This window comes from Xiphias gladius, chromosome 10, assembly GCF_016859285.1.
Source record: "Xiphias gladius isolate SHS-SW01 ecotype Sanya breed wild chromosome 10, ASM1685928v1, whole genome shotgun sequence".
NCBI classification, from domain to species: domain Eukaryota; kingdom Metazoa; phylum Chordata; class Actinopteri; order Istiophoriformes; family Xiphiidae; genus Xiphias; species Xiphias gladius.
The window spans coordinates 6677218-6702229 of NC_053409.1; the positions used below are offsets into that span (position 1 = coordinate 6677218).

Below are 25012 nucleotides of genomic sequence, written 5' to 3' on the forward strand. Positions count from 1 at the left end.
AACTACAGCTCAAAAGAAACCCAAAAGAAAAAATAAAGTCCTGCAGCAAAACTGATCAATTATATTCCTATTATTTTTGTTTATTGTGCACAATAAATTCTATGTTCAACATTCCATTCTGATTTTGTACATAATTTGCATTACAATTTTGTATTGTTTTGTTTCATTATTGGTCTGGATCTTCATTCAACAGTATGGAACTGAGCTATAATAAATCGCTATGATCTGAACTCCATTTCGGAAAAATCAAGTATCACTAAACCAATGTGTAAGATACTACTGTATAGCAAATACTGTGTATGACCTTATGTAGCTTAAAAACACGTTTTAAATTGCCCTGTGCTTTGAAATAGCATTCAGCTCCTCTCTGCATGTTGATATTCCTTTCCAACTTAATTATGGAAACAGAAGGCAAAAACAAGTACCTTCAAAGCTACTATAACCAATATTTTTATATTAACAATAGCTCAAATGAGTATATGTAAAGTGAAAGGGATCGTCATAGTGACGAACCCACAGAGAATTATCACTCAATTTTGCAGTTTCCCTCAGCTCTGTAGAATGTTTAAGTGTCTTTCAGCTCCTTGTTTTTGTTTTACAGCCCTGAATTGTACTGTTTTGATTCAGTTTCACCACTCTCATTGTGGCATAGTTTCCAGCTATAGCAGGCAGCTGTTTTTAGCGAAATAGATCTGATAAAACCCCTACGTACCTATTACCAAACAGCAGACAGAGTTAGCAACTAGCTGTTGTACATAGTGGAGCACTTAGCAACTCAGTAGTTGGTGGAGACCAAAAAAGAGCAAAATATTGAATATTGAACTTGAACAAGGTGGCCAAAAACACAACTCTCAAAAATATTGGATTGCTCACTGATGGGTGAAGCTGACAAGCTAACACATTACCTTGTCAGCTTAAAAGATATGTCAGTATTGTTTTTTTATATATCGGTTCTGCTCCCAGCTGGCCAACAAATCAGATAATGCAGATTTATCTTTTTAAAGGTACTTATTATTACGTTTTGGTTTTTTTTACAATAGTAATTCAATTGCATATTATTTGTTGAACACGATTACTATATAACCAAATGAGGATTAGCCACCTCTAAGATTGCACAGGGAGGAGGAGTTTTACCTTGGAAGTAATACTGCATGTCACCCAGTTTTTTTTTTTCCTTCTGCAATTCAACCTGCATAGTTTCAACTATAGCTATTATCAAGCTGTTACTGATTCTTAAACATTGCTCATTACCAGAGAGTGATGCCTGGCAGTGGGAGCAGATATAAATGGAATCAGGCTCTTTATAACAGAAGACAGCAGGGTGTAGGGAGAGATTTTGGAAACATACTTTATACGTTACCCCATTTTAAAAATCCTTTGCTGCACAACAAAATTAGACTCTATACTGTACTGTGTATTGAAACAAACTTAGCATTCATGAATTTGCTGGTCTAGCATCTGTGGTTCAATGAATATAAATAAAAAAGGCATTAATACTTAGTGTCTATGGTTGGGATAATCTCAAGCTTTTGATGCCATGTATGTCTAATTGTATTTTTGTCTACTCATGGTGTTTCTTTGCAGAGGGTTTGTCTATGACAACAGGAACAACCTTCAGATGAGGGGTGTGATTGTCCTGCTCATGTCGAAAGCTGCGGGGCCGAGCCACACAGCATCCGATCTGTTGACTCAGGATATGGTCAGCGGCATCTACCCCAGGTAAACCACCTGAAATAACGGATACTGGGTTGAGGGTTCAGGCAAACTGTATGCAATCTTTTTATTAGGTTGAGTGACAGGACAAGTGAGGGATTTTATAACTATAATAACACTAAATCTTTGCCTGTTACTACTAAGATCATCATTAAAGATCAATCAAAGCATCATCAGCTAGAACAGCAGGATGCACTGATGAATCTTCCTCATATGAAAGAAATCCCTAAAGCATGGCTAACTGTGAAAAATGTAATTGGTTGCTATTGCTTTGTGGTAACTAGGGAACTAATTGGGAAAACATTGTATAAAAGTCAGTATGCCCTTGAGGATTTTCTTAAATGTTAAATGGTGTCTTCCAAGTTTAATCACAGTCATAGTGTCATCCTAGGAATTATGGCCTTATCATACCACAGCTGGTGTACACCAAGCAACTTCTTTGGTTAAATTAAACACAAGCTGGTTATTCAAATCCACAGATAATAGTTCATATCTGTAGCCACACATTAGCAGGCAATATTTCTGCCTTCCACAGATTTCTTTTCTCATATATGTGCTGCTTTGGAGAAAACAGTTGGCAGTAGAGCCATAAATGTGTGTGGCAAGCAGACCAAGAACGGTGATGCCACTTTTGTTCCTGTTACAAATACTGCTGAAGGATAAATAGTAAAATAAAATCCTTGTGTCAGGCAATTCTATCTTGTCCTTTGTGGTTATTGTCCATATCAATTCCTGTAAATGAGGCACTACATCATCTTGTGATGTATGATGGAACATTGGGGCATTACAGCCACAGTTACAAGGTGGGATTTTAATTTTATTTGGTTATATTTAGATTGTAGCTAAATGGAAAACACCTTCAGAAAGTCCTTTCAGCAGCTCCTTTTGTGACCGCCCTGCAGTTGCTGGTGTGTATTCAGATTGCCAAACAATTACGTAATAAGAAGATGTATTAGACTGAAAAATGTCCAAAAAACTTTTTAATAAAAACTAGAAAGTCTGTCAAATTACAAAATTACCTTATAGCCCCAAAGCAACTGTCATTTAGTACCATGCCAATGGCAACTTTTCCTAATGAATGTTTTCATGTGAAAGTCCATCTCTTTACTTCCTAGCAACAGAAGCTAAAATAAATCAGCCTGAAAGTATTATCCTTATTGGGAGTTCACGCATGTGGTTTATGCACTTATTGCAGATTTTTACTCACGACAGGAATACAAACAAGTGGTGGACTGTTTTTCGGGTTTTAATTTTCTGTTTTAAGCCAGTACCGTTGCTTTTTGGATGGCAGTGTCGGTCGGTCAGTCCACTGCTTTGCTACAGAATGAAATATCTCAACAACTGTTTGATGGATCACCACGAAATTTTATTCAGACATTCACGGTCCCCAGAGGAATGAACCCTAATGACCTTTGTGATTTCCTGACTTTTCATCCCGCGCCATCATCAGGTCAAAATTTAAATTTTTTCAATACTTTCGTTTATGACCAAATACCTGTAAAACTGAATTCACTGCCATCAGCCTCAGCTGTACTTTCTGTTCAGTGCTTATTAGAAAATGTTATCATGCTAACATGCTGAACAGATATTCTTAATATAGTGATTAATAATTAAACAATAAAAAACCTTTTAGTTTCTAATGTAAAAACTTTTTAATGTAAATAAGGATTCACTATTAAAAACCAAAGACTGTATTTTGAGATTTAATACATTCTGGATCTCGGTTTTTATCTATTTAACAGTTTAGAGTTCTTTACATGAGCATCACAGCCTGACAGAGCAACTAGCGTGGCTGTAGACTCTGTAGTCACGTTATAGTATTAATGAAAAAAAAATGCTTTATGAAATATCTGGAATAAATGTCACAAACTACAATGTTTATTGATTTCTTTATACATATTTAAATATAAAGTGTTAAATGTGGTATTAATGTGTTGCTGTTAAAATGCCTCAGGTAGCACCCTCACGTCCTCTCTGGCTTTCTCACACACATTGACTGCCAGCTTGCAGCTCAGAACAGGGATGTGGGTGTATGCCAAGTGGTTTCCAGAAGTGACTGCTGTGTTTGGCGTGGCTTTGCGCTGGGTGCCTGAAAGGCTTCTTTCTTACTGCTAGCTGGCACGGAGCGCATGTGTGTAGTGTAACTGGGTCTGTGCAGAAACATCCTAATATTAGAACTAATTGGAATAAACCAGGCGTCATGGAAGCGCTTGAGTTTGGTCCTGTTCAGGCTTTGAAGCTGAGCCTTGTCAGCAGGCTGTGTCTCACAACAGGACGAGTTACTCCACACTCACCTCATGTCACGACCTGGCGCTCACATCACTGTGACAGTGGATCACTGAATCCAGCATGCAGCATTCCCTCACTCATGTGTGATGGATAGTCCAAACCCAAACACACACACACACACACACACACACACACACACACACACACACACACACACACACACACACACACACACACACAGCATGATTTGATCACCTCATTTGCACTATCTTGCTTTCTCTCTGTCCCCTCCGGCACCCCCCACCCCACCCCACCCCCACCTCTCCTGGGCTCATTATCACCTCTGCTGATGGCGAGATGGAAGGATGGAGGGAGACGGGGTGGGGCAGGTTTGGGGGGTGATTGAAACCTCCGGGGGATGGTCTCCTCCCTCCTGACAGGCAGCATTTGTAAAACATTTCCCACTCTGCTGCCTGACACTGATGATTCACCAAAGAACCACCATGACTGATAGAGAGAGAGATGGATGGATGGATGGATGGATGGATAGATAGATAGATAGACACACTCACAGATAGTCCAACTTGTGCCCACCACACGTCTTAATTTCTTGTGGCAAATGAAAGCTGTGCCACTGAAAACATCACGCAGGCCGTCTGATGGACAGGCCACCTCTTTAAAGCACACACAGGGACGCACTCAGTTGTGCAAGGCTGTATTTGATGGGGAGGCAGACTGCAGAGGGAGGAAAATGGAACAGAACAGTCAGGACAAGGGGCGTGGTGAGGGGCGTTACACCTCAGCAAGATGGCATCGGTTGCTATGCAACTGGGCACCAATGCTATTTATACACCGGCCCCCTTGTCCCCCTTTTTCCTCCCCAGGCTCCACTGGTACTGATCAGGACTACTACATTGGAGGCACAGCTTTGGGAAATGTATGCAACGGGGTTCGACTGATTGGGTTTTTGGAGGTGTAACGGGATTCATTCTTCTCTTGAGACTACTTGACTATCTATACACAGTTTACAACACACCCATTAAATGTCTATTATATCGCCGATAGTGGTGACAGCTTACAGTCTCTGTGTTGACGATGATGATGGACTAAGAGTTGACAGTTAACGAGTTGACTCCAACAAAGAGACCCAGACAGCTCTAATGTCGAGTCAGTAATGTTTATTGCTTACAAGCATTTCGGGATCTGGGGGATACAAGTCCAGTATCATATTCAGGATAAAAGAAAATCATAATCAAAGAAAACTTACAATATGAATGAATGAATTGTAGCCGAGCTCAATAACCATTAACTAACAAGTTATAAGGCCAACGGTCTAACTCTGACCAGGAGCAAAGATTTCTATTACAAATTACACAAAGACAATACAAAAAGATTAGTTCACATAGATAATAACTGTACATTAGTATTTACAGACTTTCATTTGACAGTCAAACACTCACCTGGGGAATACAGGCCCAGTCTGACTTGTTCTCCTGGTGATGGAATTTATCGCTGTATCGTTACCTTGGATACTGTGTAGGCCACTAATAAATATGAGATATAAAAATATGAAAATATAAAAATATCACAAATATGTACACCTTACAACTACCATAAAAAGGTACAATTACTGACAAAATCCAATTCTATATTAAAAGATTTTTCTGTTAGACATAATAACTATTTAAAGCTCAAATTATGTATTTATTGTAACATGCAAGAGGCATATAGAAACCACATGCTGGCACTTTGTGCAGTTGTTCCATACTTTTAATTCATAATTTAATTCATAATTTAAAAGTAGATCCAAATAGTTCATTCCTGTCAGGGTGGTTACAGATGTTGACACACGTTATGGCATTATTTGATTTTTACATAATTTTTACATCAGTGTGATGGAAGATCTTTCGTTGTCTGTTCATTTTTTAATTTGGAGGATACTGCAGACAGATAGAGGATAAATTAAAAAAATGGTATCCATATTGCCCACTCCTACTCTCAAATAAAAATAATGAATTGACATTTATAAGCTGTGGACAGTGAAGAATCTCAATCAAATCATAGCTAAATGTCTTAGATTTAAGGCCTCTCTCTGCAAATATATATAAATCTAGCCTCAACTTAGATTAGACACTATCTGTGCAATTAAACATTCATTTATTTAGAGCTGCAACTTACAATTATTTTTATTATCATCAGATTGTTTGTTTTGTCCAAGCAACAGTCCTAAACCCAAACATATTCAATTATAATAATAACCGGTGAATGTTTTTTCACTGTTTTCATTTGAAAAATGCCTTAAATGATTCATTATCAAAGTAGTTGACATTTACTTTTCTGTCGTTTGAGTGACTGACTAATCATTTAATCTCCAGATTTATGGTAATATTGTATGGTAATATATTGCAATATAAAATAACAACCATGCTAGAGGATTGTATCCATACTCTGACAAAAGAATTAAAAGTTGACAAGTTACAGTATAAGCCCTTGTCGGGGAAGAAACTTAGCTGAACGTCTTAGCCTTGTGGTCATTATTGACAATTGTATGTATTTACTGGACATAACATAGAAGCTGATTGTTAAGTAAATGCTCCTATTTGACTTAAGCAACCGTTGTTTTTTTTCTCACCTTGATAGACCGTCACAGTGGAGTCTTCATATGAACCATGAGTAGATGTGTGTTTATCTCAGTCATGTTGGTCTTGCTGTTGTTTTTGGCTCCAAGTAAAGCAACCAAGTAAACAGTCGCCATAAGGCTAACCTTAGAGTTGGAGTAAATTTTAAAATGTTATTTTGTGACTCGAGATCAGCCGAAGCTTTTTTTCATGTTCCTCTGTTGTAACAATGAGTTCTCCTCTTGAAACCTGTCAACCAGAACCATCACTTCGACACACCTTGAGAACGCATGACTGTCAACCTCTTAATTTCCTCTTATTTAAACCTTGAACTTGTTAACTCTCATTCGGGGCGACTGTGTTGTTGCTGTGCGTCACCAAGCAGAGAAACCAACCAGACAATGAATGTGATTGAGAGGCGCCATAGATGACATTATTGAATTTTAATCACATCTTTTCCACACCGACGTCGAACACAGCAATTACCTTGCTACAAGACACGTGTGTGTGAATGTGTCAGTGTGTGTATAGCAAAGGGGTTGGAGTGCAGGGCAGACAACCGGCTCATCAGGTTCTCATAGCGGCTGAAAGAAGGTCATAAGTGGCTATCAGCGCACCCAACCCTGTCTGGATGGATCCCTCCTGTCGCAGCGTGGCGAGCTCCTTCCATATGGAGAGGGGCCTAATTATCCCCCACCAATGACTGAATCAACATTTGATTATATCCTCCCTGAGGCTGCTCTGAAAGGCTCTATTCAAAGACCACTTTAATGTCTTTTCTCTCATAATCAAGAATGGCTGTTTTTTGATAATGATAAGTTTAATTTCTTTTCTTAACAAAAACCCCTGACACGCTGTGTGGCAAGATGTCGGACATGTCTGCTGGTTTTTGCCCTTGAGTACGCTGATTTTGACTTGGAAGGTTTTTAAGCAAAACTGTAGCTGTGGAGAAATCTCTTATTTTTTAAATACACAGTAATTTGTTATTTACCTTGTCTTGTCAGTAAATGTTTGCAAGAACTATGATGATCCCAACAGTCTTTGTTTGAAGCAGTGTTGTATATTTTACTCAAATTAAACAAGAGCCCAGCATCTAAATATTGTACTTTTGTTGACTAAATAGATGTTTTCCCATTTGCTAGGCAGATGATATGAAAACCCACAGATCCTTTGTGGTCAGCACACCTGTAGATGAAGCCGTGAATGAGTTTTCAAACTTGCTAAGCTAAGCCTTAAAATCTCACCAGCATAAAGACAATGAAAAGGTTTCTGTCAAAAAGCTCTGCAATCGTCAAGCCTCGGGAACACCTCTGTTAAGCTGTGGACAAAAAAGCTGTGATTTTAAAATGTATCATATCATTTTTTTCTGTTTCATAGCCAGAGGAACCTGGCAGAAATCACAGAGTTGATCCACACTGCATTCTTGGTGCATCGTGGGATAGTCAATCTGAAGGAGTGGACAGTTTCAGATGGCCCACTGAAGGACATGCAGTTTGGGAATAAGATGGCCGTCCTGAGCGGCGACTTCCTACTGGCAAATGCTTGTACCGGACTTGCCCAGCTAAATAACACTAAGGTAAACACTCTCTGTCAATAACAAACTGCACTCCTGAGAAATATCTGACCTGATATCAGTGATTTTAATGAGAAACACTGCTGTCTTAATATGGGCTCCCAGCGGTCGTTACAGCCTCACATATCAGTTTTCATCACGACATCTTTTCTCTCACTTACACCACATCCAACATCTCACGACTGCTATGATTATATATTGCAGAGTTCCAACTGATCCTGGATTTTATTGGATATTATTGGTTTGAGAGGTTTTTTCTTCCTTTTTTCCAAGGCATAGTACCTGCAGTACAAATATCCTTTTTAGTAAAACAAGATTGAAATCATAATCTGAAATATCTTCACGTTTTTATTTTATCTGAATAATTGATGCTAAGTTTGCAGTAGTTTGATGTGATCTCCACATCCCATAGATCCCTTTTTCAGTTAAACAGTGTAGCTAATTGATTCCCAGCCTGGGCGTCAGGACCCTAAAGAGGGCTGCAGGATAAATCTGAGGGGTCACAAGATGATTAACAAGATTACCCTGGTTCCAGACCTCTGAAACACCATCAAACATCTCAGATTTGTTCACTAATTCAACAGGTCTGTGACCACTAGACTCACCGTGGACTTGCCTCTTATCAAACTTGTAGGGCATACGGGCAATTATTGTCATTGAGGATTTCTAAAAATCATAAATAGGAAATAAACAATGACATAATAGTGTTTTTAAAAAAAAAAAAAAAAAAACTGCCATTCTTATCTAGACGTATGAAGTGTGCCACAAGACATACTGAGAAGGCTCTGTTCCAAGGCTGGATTTGTAGTTGTTAGCGTAGTTACAAATATAAGTGGGATAAGTGGGATGTTTTCTTGCTTCTGGAGCGGAACTCGGAAGTTCCAGTTCCACTGCAGCTCTCTATATTTTTTTTAGCTAGCTACCTAGCTACATTCATAAGAGATGGTAACAGTAAAATGGCAACAAGCATGAGATCAACAAGGTTGATTTACAGAAATATCTTAAACTGACACAATATGAAAAACATTAACCAATCCTAGAGACTTCTACCACAACTACTGTGCCAACGGAAGAATTACTGACTAATGATTGGTTAGGGAAAAACAAAATGACCCCTCTTTAAACAAGACATCTGCTAAAAAGAATACAATGTCAGCCTGAAGGAATTAAGTGGGGAAAAAAGGAAATTTGGGCAGATTATCAGACTATTACGAGATAGAGAAAGAAGAAGAAAACACATTTTTGCTACATAATTATTGTTTTCATTTTCATTAGAAACAATGAAGAGTTAGGCCTCTTTAGGTCTCTAAAATCAGTTAAAATTAAACAGCCTGAGAAGGAAACCTCACTTGTGTGTCTTAGTTAAGCTTGTCACAACTCATCAGTGCCTGCAGCCTGTGATGAGGCATCAAGAGAAGATGTTGCTTGACTAGTGTCTCGCACCAGAAAGGGTTTGGAAGGTGGTAGAGCTGGTACTATGTTGTCTTTTCTTTGGATCTCCAGTTGTGTTAGCTGGAGTTTCTGTAGGTGACGCTCTTTGGTTTGTCTGTTCAGCCATTGGTTCTTTCGTTTGTTTCAAACTGGTTAAAAATACAGACAGACACTGGGTGTTTACATCAGCATTTAATGGCATACAGTCTGTTTTATATGTCAGATGATGTACTCAGGAGACACCATTTACATGTACACCGTGGGAATCCTTCTTATTAAGTTTTCAGTTTTGGACATGTGTGTGGGGGGTGGTCTTGTATGTGCACGACAGATCATAAACTTCTATGTAGCCCGGTAACCTCTTGCTGACAGATGCTGTCACCACGCTGCTCTGTCAGAATGTGGTTCCCTGAGTGGATCGAAATAACCATCTCTTCCCCCCATGTGCCATCAGCCATACCAGCCGTTATCGCCTTCCCTGCTGCTTCTTATTCAGCACACATAGTCTAGGTTTATGTCTGCTCTATGGCAGCCAAAAGATGCCCACTCAAATATATGATGAAAGTGGTATCTGTGGTGCGTCTTGTGTAGGAAACAGCAGGAGTTACGGGGATCCAGAATTTCCTTTATAATTCTAAAGGTGTGACATTTTCTTTACAGTGCTAATTGGCTTCCAGTGGGATTTGTCACTGCAACAGTACTATGAGAGATAATTGTTACTCTGTGGCTAAGATACAAATTACAGTAATGGAATTGATGCTGATGTTTCCCTGGAAGATGGAGAAATACCACACTGAGAATGAAATGATGGCAGGTCTGCTGATGACTTCAGCTAATTATGATTTAATTACATTAAGTATGCACTCACGCCAAGCAAGTTGGCATCAGTTGAATCAAGTTTTGGAGCATCTGTTACTTTAGTTTGGTTCATTCTCAAGGTGAAAACTTTCCATTCAAACTAAGGTGGTACCAAATTACCACACAGCAATGCTTGAAAGTGTTGTTTTTTCCCTTTTCCCCAAACAAACCGCACTGCTGTTTATTAGGAGTATGAACGTTATCTAAAAAAACCACAGGAAACATCCCTAGAGTAGAGGTTTTTAACGGTAATAAGGAAATACACATCTGATATTCAGCAGTTACTCATGTTTGATAAGTTTAGCAAAACAAAATGAACCTAGGGCAAACCACAGCCTACACTGATGAAGCCTACACTATTTTTTTTTTAAACTGCATTCTTCACTACTATGAGCAGAAGTTAAATGAGATTGTTGTTAACAGCACTGGCAAGTCCATCATGTTAAGCCAAGGTTACAGGAATGAGAATTGTTTTGACCAAAGTTTTTAAACTGGTAGGATGATAGGTTACCAAAAACCTGTTCACTTAACCCCCTATTTGTGAGTTCATGTTGACTTTTGGCCCCAGATTGTAATTGAACCTCAACAAAATATGTCACAGTTAATTTTTCCTTGGTGTGGATGAAAGATCAGTGGATTGGATTCTTGGGAATATAATCTTATAAAATTTTCATAATATGATATAATTTGAACCATCAACCTCAAGTTTTTTCTTAACCTTCAACAGCAGTCGACAGAAATACCTCAACTCAAGGTCCACTTAATCACTTGGTCTGGAGCTTCCAACTGCGTAACATGGTCTTTATTAGCAGATAGAATAAACTGTCAACGGCAACCTTCATGCCAAAATGAACAAGAGGTCCTATTCATAGGACAGCACAGAACACCTACAGCTCCATGACATCTAAACAAACTCCATCTGTTGATAAAGACAGTGTGATATGGTCAAAAGCTCCAGAGCGAACAAATAAGTGAACCTTGAGTTGATGACTTTCTTTTTTTCATCATTAAATCTTGCAGTACATTTCAATGGGTGTGATTTTTACATCATTCTGTTTGCAGGGAATCTTAAAACACTTTGCACACACATTTTGGAAAGGTTAGTTAGGAGACATTATAAGACAAGGAGGCATGTGATAAAAAGTGCGCCAAAAAGGATGTAGGCATGGGTATGCCCTGTCATAAAGTCAAACTATTTCCATACAGATTCACGTCATCGACCTTTTTTGGTCTATCTGTAGAAACTGAAGAGACAAATGCTCTATTACTGGCACATTAAATTAAAATGAAGGGGTGGAGAGATGCTTAATACTGTAACTGGCATGGAAATAAAAACTGCACTCTGCTAAAAGCTAGAAGAGTTGTTAAAGGGGTACAACAGCCATTTACTGTTGCACTTCCATGAGTTAAAGGACTCATTAGAGGCATGTCTAAAAAATGAATGGTCAAGCTCCAAAAATAGTGCATCCTACATTTCCCAGGATGCAGCTCGATAGCATCTTTCTATAGACCCTGATGACATCATCAGAGTTACTTTTTCAAAATACTTTGTCCCTCAGAGCCACAGAAGCCATTGGGCTGATTAGTACTCCTTGTGATTTGTACACTAAACTTTCTGTGTAAAGTCAATGGAGTGCCCCTCTAAGAATTGCATCCAACCTGGTTCAGCTTCTTTTCATTAAAAAAAAAAGGCATACAAATATATTGTTACAGTTATTAACTTAGAATTACCCCCAGGCAAATGCAATAAAGGCTATAAAAGATTTAATTTTCACTCATTAAAATCTGCTAATTGTCTGATTTATAGTCCTGTAACAGCTTCAAAGTGTGACAGTCTGCTAAACAGTAGCTTGTCTCTCTTTTCCTTCTTGCAGCCTGTGTGGTCACTGTACCGCCTCTTTTTGATTCATAGGGTGACAGATGAGTAGTTCATGCAGTTTTCGAAGTTTTTCTCATAAACCAGCCTTTTGAGCGATGGAGATTATGTGTCGTGGCCTTGAGAGGAAACCTATGCTGCTACTTGTATAAACTGTAAAGTAATCTCACCGTAGAGCTCCGGTTTCTCCACCCTCACAGACCCGTCGGCAAAACGCGATCTGGCTGTATTTGGGAATGGAGTATGAGGGAAGCAGGGGGAGAGCTTATCTGATACTTTCCAAAAAAAGACCCCCACTGGCCCCCACTTCCCAAGGCAAGCCAAGCAGAGACACCACATCTGGTAATACTGTAGGCACATTGTCCTTCCAGGTCTGTGGGCAAAGCTCGGGTTTCCTCAATATTTTCCCCCAGTGGATTCAGTTACCCAAAGGGCACTGTGAGGCTGACGGAGCAGCCAGCGTCACAGGACTTTTCTGATGGACCAAGGATGTCTGGGATGAGCTGAAGGAGCTCTAAATTTAACCTCATTCATCTGAAATTTACAGGCGTGGCCTTCACTCCTCAGTCCATGCAGTTCTGTGTGAATGAAGGACGGAGGGATCAACTTCAGTTTTTTCCTCATGCCTTAAAACCAACCTTTTACTAATGATTGGAAAAGATGCAGCCTCTCATCTGGTTGACGAGGGCCGGTCGTGTTTCTGTAAGCAAAAATGTAGTCATGCATGCCCCCTGTAAGAGGAAATCTGCAACTGCAGTCTTAAACAAACCACAGGCCTCCACAACTCAATATTTAATAATTTTCAGGTTTTTTCAGTTGTTGCCCCTTTTAAATGCTTTATAAGGTAGAAAGTTAAATATTCTCTAAGGTCAGTTTTCCGAGAGCACCATGTTTGTCCTTGTACAGCAAATTTATTAACTTACTAGACAGACTCTATGGACTAAGAATAGAATAGTGATTACAGAACAGTGATTACTCCCTTTCTTTCCTATAGACTAGAAACCCATTTTGCTTTTTTGCCATTACTTCTCTTACTGTGCCGCTTCTGCAGAAACCCAACCTTGTATAAATTCTGTAAATATCAACAGATTAATATAGTCATTTTCCACATAAAAAAGTCCAAAGTGAAAGAAATCTTCAAATAATTTATCAATTAAAAGAAAAGGAGAACATAGAAGACCCTGAAGTCCAATCATCACTCCAAAACCTTGTTAACCCCACTGCTCTCTGGCCACCTCATTTCGTCTCACCATCTGCCTTGCAGCTCCGTTTCAGCCCCTCAGACCGGACAGACACCTGATCTGGCCTTCTCAACTGGACTTCTCTATGAATAAAAAGCATAATGAATGAAGACGAGCTTGGATGTGCATTATGAAATCAACCGGAGCTCCCCTATGGCCTGATAATGAGCAGCTGAGTTTGCAGCAGTTCACCTGGTTTCCAGTCCTCATCTCACCTCCGATTTATTCACCAAACCAGCTGTTCAGAGGCGAGCACTGTTTACTCATGCTTCAATCAGGGGAAATTGTGGTTTTTTTTAATTGCAAATGTCACGGATGAACTGAGTAGCGTGTCGGTTTTGATCGACCTCATTTACATTTACATCTTAGGAGTTTAATCAATGCTCTTAGCCAGAGTGATATATAATGAGGGAACAGGTTAGCGGTTCACTGCCCGAGCCCAAGGACACTTCAACACAAGGTCACAAGGCTGTTGATGGACTGTAGATCATACTTGAAGTTTTGGTATCAAAATATAATCTATACTCACTTGGCAGAACTTCTGCCTGCATGAGTCTGTATCTGTACTTCATAGAAATGAGGCATGTGGCACCACTTTTGACTTATTAATGATGTATTTTTTAGCTTTGTCCCTTCTCAGTTCAACAGATAACAGATGATGGTGTGTAAAATGTGTGAGTCAGAGGTCCCTTTAATTCTTCAAGATTTAACTTTTTAGCCCAAATGTCTGATGCTTTTTCTTTCTCTTTTTCTGAACAGGTTGTTGAACTGATCTCAAGTGCCATTGGTGATTTAGTTCAAGGAATCTACTATGAGAATTCCAGTAATACTGAGGTAAAGTATCTGTTCTCCTTTTATAGATCTACTTTGATGTGATGCAATAGATTAAAAAAAACTATTAAGAGTTTAAGAAAAGAATAGTTACATAATTTCCAACAAAATAAAAGAACATGGACCTTTTAAAATTTGACCAATTTGAATACAACAATAGAATATGATTGGCTTGACATTTAATTCATAAATGCAGTTCTCAGTGCTTTACATACTGATGGAAATATGTAAAAAAAAGCTGTTATAAGATAAAACATAGAAATGTAGAAATTTTTAATGGCGTAAATTAAGGAGCTATTAGATATTTTTGCTGTAAAGACCAAAGCCAGCAGTGAGTTGATCTTTCTAACAAGTCTTGTCTGTGTATCCAAACCCTGATGCACCTTATTCTTCTGTGCCATAGAGCTTCATTCTTACCCAAAAACTGTTAACCTGTCATCAGACATCCCCAATTTTGTGCACAAGCCCAAAAATAATGTACCCAAAATAAAAATGTTACTGTTCTTCAACCCTTTTTATTACAGTCATAATCCCTGTCTCCTTTAAAAGGTAACCATTTAAATTTTACAACCAAAAAGTCATAATGAGTATTAGAGATACTGACACAACGTCACAGAAGCACAAACACAGTAAAAATGTAAGGGGTTTTTTTGGCATAAAAAAGGGAATATAAGGCCTTTAGTAGGACCTTTTGTGTAGAAAACACTTTGGAGCCAATTCTGTGTCAACAGCTGCATGATATGAGGGTCCTAAAATGCTTTGCACAGATACAGTCAAGAGACTTGTGGGAAGATTTAGTCCAGTACAAACCAAACAACACACCTGAAGTAGCGCTACCAGGTCCAACACGACAGGCAGGTGGGACAGTGTATTTTAAAAGCTTAAATATGCTTCAGGGAGCCACACTGTTGCAGTGGGTGACATGTTCCTTCATTACAATTAACACACAAACTGCAGTTTGTTTTGACTCAATCCCACTTTCCTGCTGATGGTAACACTCACTAATGAACCAAATGTGGATTCATCTGCCCCCGAAAATAGTCCCCAACAAATACACTGTTTCCTGTTGTTAGAGTAACGTTTGCGTAAAACTACAGTGCCCTGCTGTTTTAGGAAAATACGGTGTTTTTCTCAAGAATGAAAGTATATATTTGTGACCAGTTTTTAAAGATGTACAGTGCATTCAGAAAGTATTCAGACCCCTTCACTTTTTTCACATTTTGTTATGTTGTGTCCTTATGTTAGAATTGTTTAAATTCATTTTTTCCCACATCAGTCTACACTCGATACTTCATAATGACAAAGCTAAAACAGAATTTTAGACATTTTTTCCAAATTTATTAAAAAGTAAACACAGAAATGTCACATATTCAGATCCTTTACTCAGTACTTAGTTGAAGGTAGTTTGGCAGCGATTACAGCCTCGAGTCTTGTTGGGTATGTCGCAACAAGCTTTGTAAACCGGGATTTGGGGATTTTCCGCCATTCTTCTCTGCAGATCCTCTCAAGCTCTGTCAGGTTTGATGGGGACCGTCGGTGGACAGCCATTTTCAGGTCCCTCCAGAGTTGTTCGATTGGGTTCAAGTCAGGGCTGAATGACTCAAGGACATTCACAGAGTTGTCCCTATGCCACTCCTGTGTTGTCTTGGCTGTGTGCTTAAGGTCATTGTCCTGTTGGAAGGTGAACTTTCGGCCCAGTCTGAGGTCCTGAGTCCTCTGGACCAGGTTTTCATTGAGGATATCTCTGTACTTTGCTCCATTCAGCTTCCCCTCAACCCTAACCAGCCCCCCTGTCCCTGCCACTGAAAAACACACCCATGATGCTGCCACCACCTTGCTTCACTCTTTGGGATGTATTGGGTGGGTGGAATTATCAAGGCCACTGTATTGTTGGGAAACTTCAATGCAGCCAAAATGTTTTTGTAGCCTTCTGTGCCTCGACACAATCCTGTCTTTGAGCTCTGCAGGCAGTTCCTTCGACCTCATGGCTTGGTTTTTGCTCCGATATGCATGGTCAGCTGTGAGACCTTACATAGACAGATGTGTACCTTTCCAAATCATGTCCAATCAATTGAATTCACCACATGTGGACTCCAATCAAGGGGTAGAAACATCTGAAAGATGATCAGGAGGAATGAGAGACCCCTGAGCTAAATTTCAAGTGTAATAGCAAAGGGTCTGAATACTTATGTCAATTTGATATTTCATTTTTCCTTTTTAATAAATTTGCTAAAATTTCTAAAATTATTTTTTCTCTTTGTCATTATGGGGTATTGAGTGTGGATTGATGAGGGGAAATGAATTGAAATGATTTTAGCATAAGGCTGCAACATAACAAAATGTGAAAATAGTGAAGGGGTCTGAGTACTTTCTGAATGCGCAGTACATCTTCAGTGGGAACAAATGGACTTGGAGCTCAAAGCCACAGACACATTATTGACTTTGTCTTCTCATGGGATTTGTTGACAAAAGGAAAAATATAATAACACCAGCATTATTTTTTAAAAAGTGAAGAAAGTTCCAAGGTTGCTGAAGTTCAGGTGCCTTTAGATCAGGAAGTTGGTTCCAGCTGTGCACAACATAGCAGTTAAATACTGCTTCATGAATGGCTCTGACTCCCACCACTACGGCTGATTATTAATGAGAAAAGGGAACAAGAGGTATCTTGAAAGATAATGATTCAAGGATGTGGCTTTCTGAATTCAAATTAACCACTGTGCTGTCAGGTACCAGTGAGCAAGAGTTTTGCTTAATTTGACAGTGCTTTTAGGTTCTGCAGTAGTTCATTTTTCAACAGAGGTGTTCAAAGTAATGTCACTGTGTACTTCAAGGAAAGTGTCAGTTTTGGCCCCCCTGCTGACCTTTGTTCTGGAATTTTTTTTGGAGGATTAATTAACCTCTTATGATGGATATTTTACAACAGAGTTTTTTCTATATCATCCAGACTTTTACCAAATTCAAACAATACCTACAGTTGTCCAGAGATGGTCTGTTTAACCTTGTTATACCTGTGGTGTTTTATGTTGGACTTAATGCTGGACATAAAAGAACATATTCAAAGTGTTTGTATAGCTACAAGAGTGTTTTTCCTATTCTGGTTCTAGATCTCTCTCCCAGCTTCCCTCCGTTTCAAATAACTAAAGCACTTGTGGGAAATACTGTGTTAAATTGCGGTTACTCTCTGGTGCACATCCAATTACATACTGAAAAATAAAATCACAGAGAAGGAGGGGTTGTTTTGATTGAGAGGTTGTGAGGGGCTTTGTGGGAGCTTTGAAGTCGTACAGTAGAAGCAGTGAGGGCTCAGGCCTGCGGTGTCTCTGCTACTATTTGCTCTGCAGGAGAATAGTCTCACCGATGGCGTCAACGTGGCGACTTGGGAGGAGCAGGCGTTCTTGTCCCACGGGGCGCTGCTAGCCAAGAGCTGTCAAGCTGCGATGGAGCTCGCCCAACATGACAAGGAGTCCCAAAGACTGGCCTATAAGTACGGCAAGCACCTATCACTAGGCCACAAGGTAAGTCTGATCTGAGTGTCCCACCCACCAAGCACCAAATACCAATGAAGTTGGTCTTTGGAGGATCAGCCAGTAAGGGTCGAGTGCCACAACAGTGGGCGAGTCTCTCCGATAATCACAGTCGTATGTCTTGGTTTAAAGGCCCTGATAACCTATGTTCTCAATTGGCTTCTTACTGTGAGCAGTGGGTTTCTACAAGAAAACAATTTTTCTGTCGAAGTTTGAAAGTTTTTCTTATTTCACATGAGAGATTCCTTAATTTCTGTTTTGGTCCTTGCTTTTCTCACTGGTTTGAAGTGGGCAGGCTCAGTTGGAAAATTGCACATCACATATTTCCGTACACCAATCAGATTTAAGCAACATTTATGTCAAAATTTCATGGCAGTTGTAAAGATGTTTGATTTAGTGTTAATAATAAAATTAATTCATAATTAAAAATGGGAATATTTTCATACAGTCTCTTCAGGAAGACATTCATAGTATTGCACTCAGTTGTACAAATGAAAAGTGCCACAAATATTTGTATAACAAATGAAATAAGAGAGGTAGAGAGAAAAATTCCAACGCCTGTCTGCACAGCTCTGCACAGCTGGCCAATTACAGTGTGAAGTGCGTCTGAATGTTAGATTGTTGATTTTCGGAAAGTTACAGTCCGAGCATTTCTGCGACCCCCCCCCCTGTCCTAATTCAGCCTTGGAAAGGTGTGGGGAAGAAGCATAATGGCGTCTTAACTGTGTCTGTCTGCTGTTTGGTGCAAAGCAAGTAGTGGACAGGGGGTTTTTGGAGCTTTTTCTCTGAAAGCAGCTCCCTGCAGCCTTAAATGAAAAAAATGAATACAAATAATACAAAAAGTAATTTTGAAAGGGTAGACAGGTTAATATATTTGTCCAAAAACATGTGGATCAAAGAACTAACTGATAAAACCGGACAGATTTTTAAAATTTAATCATTACTTTGTAGACAAAGCGTTTTGTTTTTTTTATTCTATCGTGCCAGTACATTAAATTTAAGTGCCTAAGTGTCTTATTATTTTCACATTAGAGATAAATACATACTGTAAAAATGTGGAATCAGGAGGAAAGTTGATTTGCGTAAAGCTAAAATGCTATTAGTGTGTAATGTTAATGCAGATGCTTCAACATTTTTCAAGGTTCAGAGGTTTTCAGCTATATCTTACTGGTGCTAGTCAAAAAGTCATTCATAATAATCCCACTCACAGTAGTGTATTAGTACATCCTCTACTGCAGCGGCTCCCTGTAGCTGCCTGTCTGTAGGCCTCAGTAGCTAAAGGGAGTCTCAGCATGGGAGGGAGCAGATGAGGTCTTTGAAGGAGAACAATCCTCATCAGGATAGCCGTGTCTTTCAGCAGACTGTTCATCATGCTGCTCATTAACAGGGTCACTCAGAGTGTAGGTAAGCAGTTTGTAGGCCGATCCATTTTCACCACTTGGTTGGTTTAATTGGTGCCAGGAAGCTAGCGAGTAGAATCTCTCTGATTTGAGGTCTCATTGACAAATGTGCTCTCCCTTCTGTAGCTGAACTCTGACCTGCAGCCATTTGTGAAGAGCAGTGTGGGAGAGCCGGCGTCGTTCAATTTGAGCGCCGCCCCAGTAGTCTTCCACCGTCAGATCGTCGGCCGGGAGAGATGGCATCAGCAGCTGCAGCAGGTACAGGAAGGATGGCGCATGACACCACTGCAGCAGCTAGATTTATTTACGTTTTAGATCGCCGGTCAGTCACCAGTAAAACGATCGGAGGTCCTAGCTGAACTCATAACAGTCAGCTCATAAAATAGAACAAGTGTACTTTTTTATATTCTTCTAAATAAATCTCTTTATCAATTTTTCCAAGTTATATACAAAACATTTTTTCCCAATATACAGGAAAAATAATTCAATATAGTGCACAGACCACCACTGGAATTCTATTCCAGTAACCATGGAAAAATAGGTTATATAAAAAGTTTCCACATTTTCCTATGGGTGACATCTCACCCATAAAAGCCATAAAAGCATTTGGATTAATTAACATGTTGTTAGCATATAAGGATCAAAGTAGCTGGAGAGGATTTATATCTACACACAATTGGGAGCTACATTGGAATATATTTTGGATAATTTGGCTTTTTTCAAGTAAAGATTATGTACAAAGGTTTTAAAGGTTTACCTCAAAATGTGCTGATTTTAAGTTCTTCAATTTCATCAAACTAAGCCCTTTAAAAGTCAATAAAAATTTGTTGAGCATGATGCTATGACAGCCTTGGAAACCTGGGAAATTTTGCTGATAATCACACTCTTTTCTCTCTTCTTAACAAGGCAAAAACACAGAGAAACCAACTGGATAACTCAAAGGTAAGACAACGGATTTATGTATTTATACAGAATCTGCCTCTGTGAGCTATGAACTCTTTAATTCACAATGTTACACAAATATTGTGCTCTTATTCCTTGCACTAGCCTATTTTGCTTTTGTGTTATGTTTCATGCATATTTTTCAAAAAAATCATGGTACAAGTTTGTAAGATAGTTCCATTTTTCTTTGTTGTATTTCAGTGTTTTACCTGTTTACTCAGGGGCACTGCATCTGACAGAACCAACATAGAGAAACAGGAGGTCTTTTCACTGTAACCTATATCAAAGTTGAGAAATGAGCTTTCCAAAGTCAATGTGTGAGGGAAGAAGGGGACCGGCAGGGGTGCAAGAAGAGACTGAAGCTACAGAAGAGGGGTCTGATGGTGTTACGGGGGGGTTATCTGGTCCCGTCTGAAACCAGAGTAGGAAGGATTAGTTACCGAGGCCTATTTGTGGAGGAGACACTGAGGCTCTGAGACAGTGGCATTGTGAGAGAATCTCCTTCAGCAGACCTGCTGAAAAGGGGGGAGAAGTGGGGAGAAGTTCGAAGGGAAGGAGAGAAGAGGGGAGACGAGGAGGAAAGCTGAGAGCAGGACAGAGGGAGGGATGAAATTTTGGGGAGGAACAAGAAAGACCGTAGGCCCTCAAGCGCAAAACTTGGCTTTGATTCAGCACAAAGACAGGAATGCTTTTAGTAATTAGAGGAACTTTGTGTACATTTCTGGCATCTACAAATCCACACGATTTAGCATCTGCTTTCATCTCATTAACTCTGATAAATACCCATCAAGGTTCACAGGATCTCATCTTCTATACTCTTTTGCATTCAATCTGTTAATCTTTCATTCCATATTAGAAAATAACAACCAAAACTACACTTGTTATTACAGCTTTGCCAGTTGTAAAATGTATTATTATGGGAGAGGGATGGGAGTCAAGCTCAGGTATAACTGGATATTTTTTTGGAAGCTGTTAATATTTGGACAATACTAGTGTAAAAAAAAGTGAGGATGAAGCAGATGACACACTCTTGCCTGAGGTCAGCCATTGCCTTCCAGCCACTCAGTAAGACATGATGGCCAATCGCAATTTTAAGACTACATTTTTAGTAAATATGGAACCCCTAAGTGTTCGATAATAATAAATAATTAAAGGATTCATTCACATTTACCTTGGTAGTGTTGTGATTCTGTAGACGTGAAGGTGAGGGGGCAGTGACGGATGAAAATGCCACCATCATAAAAAGTCAGTTTATGAAACATAAACTGACTTTTGGAAAAGGGCATTTTAAATGATTTCTATAATGAAATTAGCATTTGAAATGAGCATTTCATAATAATCAGCTTAGTGGTAGACCACTTTCTGTATATTTAAGTCAGCAAGTAAAAATGGCTTAACCTGAAAAAGGTAAACTGAGTTACATCATTGTTATGCTAAAAGATGAAAATTTACTAAGGTGAATTATTGCTAATTTCTCTTTTCTACGAATTCTTTTATTATTTTTTTTTATTGAAATGTGTCGCACTTTGAGCACAACAGCAGACTGTTGATGAGATCAGAATGCACAAGATGGGATGTGAGGCTGGAAGGAAAGAAGGAGCAGGCAGAAGAACAGGGCGATGAACTTATGAGCTTGCCTAACATGCAAATGGTAGAGAGGGTGGGATATGAAGAGATGAGGGGACATGAAGTTAATTCAGAACAAAACAAGGTTGGCAGACAAGATGGTGTGAAATGAGTTTGAAAAAGAATTGTTTCTAAATAAAGCAGGCAGCCAGGGTGATGCCGAGTTCCACACCTGCAGCTTTTTTTGAAGAAGGAGGGTCTATGGGGATTTCCACCTCCAGAATTTATGAGGGAAAAAGCCCCCAGCAAACAGTTTTCCCAACACACCAGCAGTAAGGCACATAGGGCTGCTCAAATTCACACTGTCTGTGAACTTAATCTTTCGGTTGGGGCTTATTTTAACTCAAGGTTTTTTCTTCTTATCCTCATACATGAATTGTGTATGTTGTGTGTTTAACTCCTAGACTGTGTATATACAGACACACAGACTTTCTTCAAGGTAGTCTTAATGAGATTCAGTTTTCCTTTAAACCACAAATAATAATAAAAATCATATTGGAATTGAAACCCTTCACAAATTCGATAAATCCGTAGAACCTGCAGAGAAATAAAATTCCTTTCCTCTCTCATTGTTAAAAGAAAAACTGCCGTTTTTTGTTATTTTTTTAAACATAACTGAATTTAATCCCCTTTAATTAAATATGGTAAGAGGCATGCAGTGGTACCAGGAGCAGCGTGCAAATACAGACATGACTGTGTTATACAATGGATTCCCTGTCATGAAAAGAAATGCTTTGCCTCTGTACAATCCACTCTAAGAGTATGCTAACTTTCTCCTGCTCTTACCAGTTTGTTGTGTTGACAGCTGGATGGTAACAGGAGTGACACAAACATTGACAAACTAATGTGTATTTCCGTCCTTCGACAGCTTTTGGCAGCAGTTAAGTCAGAGAAAGGCGTGAGCTCAGCAGTGGACTTATGCTGTTACCATGGCAACAAGGCTCTGGAGGCCATCCAGGCTTTCCCCTCCTCCGAGGCTCGATCCGCCTTGGAGAACATCGCCTCCGCCATCACCAAATTTTGATCTGGACACACACCCACACACACGAACACACACACACCCTCACACACACACACACACACACACACACACACTACACATACTGCTGTTTCAAAATGTGCAGGCTGAAGTGTCTTCATCTGCGGAAGCAACTGGACGACACTTAAGAGACAAATGAACTTGATTTGAGCCAGGTGCTGGCTCATGTCTGGAGAAACTGCTCTGCTCGGTTGTGGATGACAATGTGCATCAGAAATGCAATGGCTAAATCCATAAATGATCATCATTAAAAACAGAATTAAAAACACCATTTCAGCACCATGCCTTGCATTATGTTGCCTCTGATACGTACCCTTCCTCTCCTGTGTAGAAAAAATATCCCGCCAAGCTGCATTCTAAAACCTGGCGGTTTGTTACCTTGCTTATCAGCAAAGGCCCATACCAGGCAGAACGTAATTTAAGGTTTTTTGAAGAATTGTTATTGTCATCTGGAAAATGCCATGAAAGGCATATGATGCACCAAGAAGCACTTATTCAAACAAAATTCTTTTTTTCTTTTTCTTTTTTTTTCTAAGGGGTTCACCCTGCGTTTTACTGCACACCCGAGATGATGGTGAAATCATAGTTGCTGGTTGTACTTGTGTTTGCCAAATCAAAGAGCAGCTCCAAAGCAGTTGTAAAAATGTCTCAAAGTCATGTTCTACCAAGTATACACCTCTGCTTATAAGCACAGCTGCAAATAAAATTATTTTTTTTAATGGAGTTTGGCATGATTCTCTCTGTATAGAGGGGGAAATGGCATGAACAGGAGTAATGTCATCTATGTTGCATTATTATGTCTGTCCCCATGCCTGTGTATGTGATCCAAGTCAAACCAGGGGCGGGGAAAGGTCACACAGCCTCTCCCCTTGGCCCGGCCGGCAAGCGCATTGAAGCTCCGCCAAGCAGTAATTATTAATGAAGAGACCTGAGCAAATGGACAGGAAATGCAGAGGTATTGATTGGGCCGGCTGCCCTGCTCCAAGCCGTACAGGCTGGCGCCAGCCTGGTGGCCTGTGGTTTCCCAGGCTGCTGTCTGCGGAGGAGGGGACAGCCAAGGTGTGAAACCAGGCCACTGCTGGCAGCTGTCTGTCACATCATGGCCACACCTGAAGGACAGAGCACAGGAGACAGGAATGGGGGGGAAAAAAGAGGACCGAGGGTACACTGCTAACAAAGAGGATTCTTTGTAGCTCCAGAGGGGAGCAGAACATGTTGGTACCACATCACAACTCTCCTTAAGGCTTTGAATTTGCAAAAGACGGGTGGTGCTAGAGTTAGAAATGACCATACGCAAATAACGGTTAAATATTTGACTTAGAAAAACAGATGCCTCAAAAAAAGTACCAGTATAGGAGTTCGTTCTGTCGGTAATGTTATAAAATAGAGAATGACGAATCATGTTAAAACCATTAATAACAATTATTTGAAAAGGTTCCTTTGGCAGTGACGGTACATCTTTTGAGCAGTCAGTTGCAGGTCTCTGATGAAATGTGTACTCTTAATGACACAGAGCTGATCTTGAACAACCTGAACAATGATACAAACCTAGCCCATGGTTTTGGAAAACACCTGTCTGTCTGTCAGTGTTTGCCAAAGTAAAAGACCACAATTGCCATGAATCTTTGTACAGGCATTCATACAGACTCAAAAGTCATACAATTATTGAATGGATTTGCATGACACTTGGTATAGACATTCATGCCCCACTCAGTATGAACATTTGTAACTTTTGTGATCCCTGACTTTATTTAGTCCAATACTTTGATGTAGAAATGCGAATGCAAAGCTAACGACATTCCCATCAGCCTCGGCTTTTATTTGTGCTTAGTGCTAATTAGCAAATGCTAAACGATAAACATTATACCTGCTAAGTATCAGCATGTTGACATTGTCTTTGTGAGCCTGTAAGCGTGCTGATGTGAGCAACTGCAGCCAGACACAGCCTCGAGGCTATTTGCTCTTGTTTATTCCTGTTTATTCGATGGTTCCCCAAAGAAAAACTCCAACACAGTTTTGTAGTTTAAGTTGAATCCACGTTGCACCATGTCAAGGAAATTTTAGTCCTGTCTTTTTTTATAAAACAATGATGTATAGCTTGAAAAGTGTGA

At 39.6% G+C, this 25012-nt stretch overlaps 1 protein-coding gene across 1 annotated transcript in view; it reads left to right on the forward strand.

The window, feature by feature from the left end:
- Positions 1-23172, forward strand: part of pdss2 (prenyl (decaprenyl) diphosphate synthase, subunit 2) — a 28866-nt gene extending 5694 nt beyond the window's left edge. Inside the window, exons 2-8 of the mRNA XM_040138262.1 lie at positions 1585-1719; positions 7938-8136; positions 14299-14373; positions 17712-17885; positions 19421-19552; positions 20201-20236; positions 22731-23172. Of these exons, the coding sequence (XP_039994196.1) occupies positions 1585-1719; positions 7938-8136; positions 14299-14373; positions 17712-17885; positions 19421-19552; positions 20201-20236; positions 22731-22886 (907 nt within the window). The 3' untranslated portion in view covers positions 22887-23172. The remainder of the gene's footprint in view (positions 1-1584; positions 1720-7937; positions 8137-14298; positions 14374-17711; positions 17886-19420; positions 19553-20200; positions 20237-22730) is intronic.
- The last annotated feature ends 1840 nt before the right edge of the window (positions 23173-25012 follow it).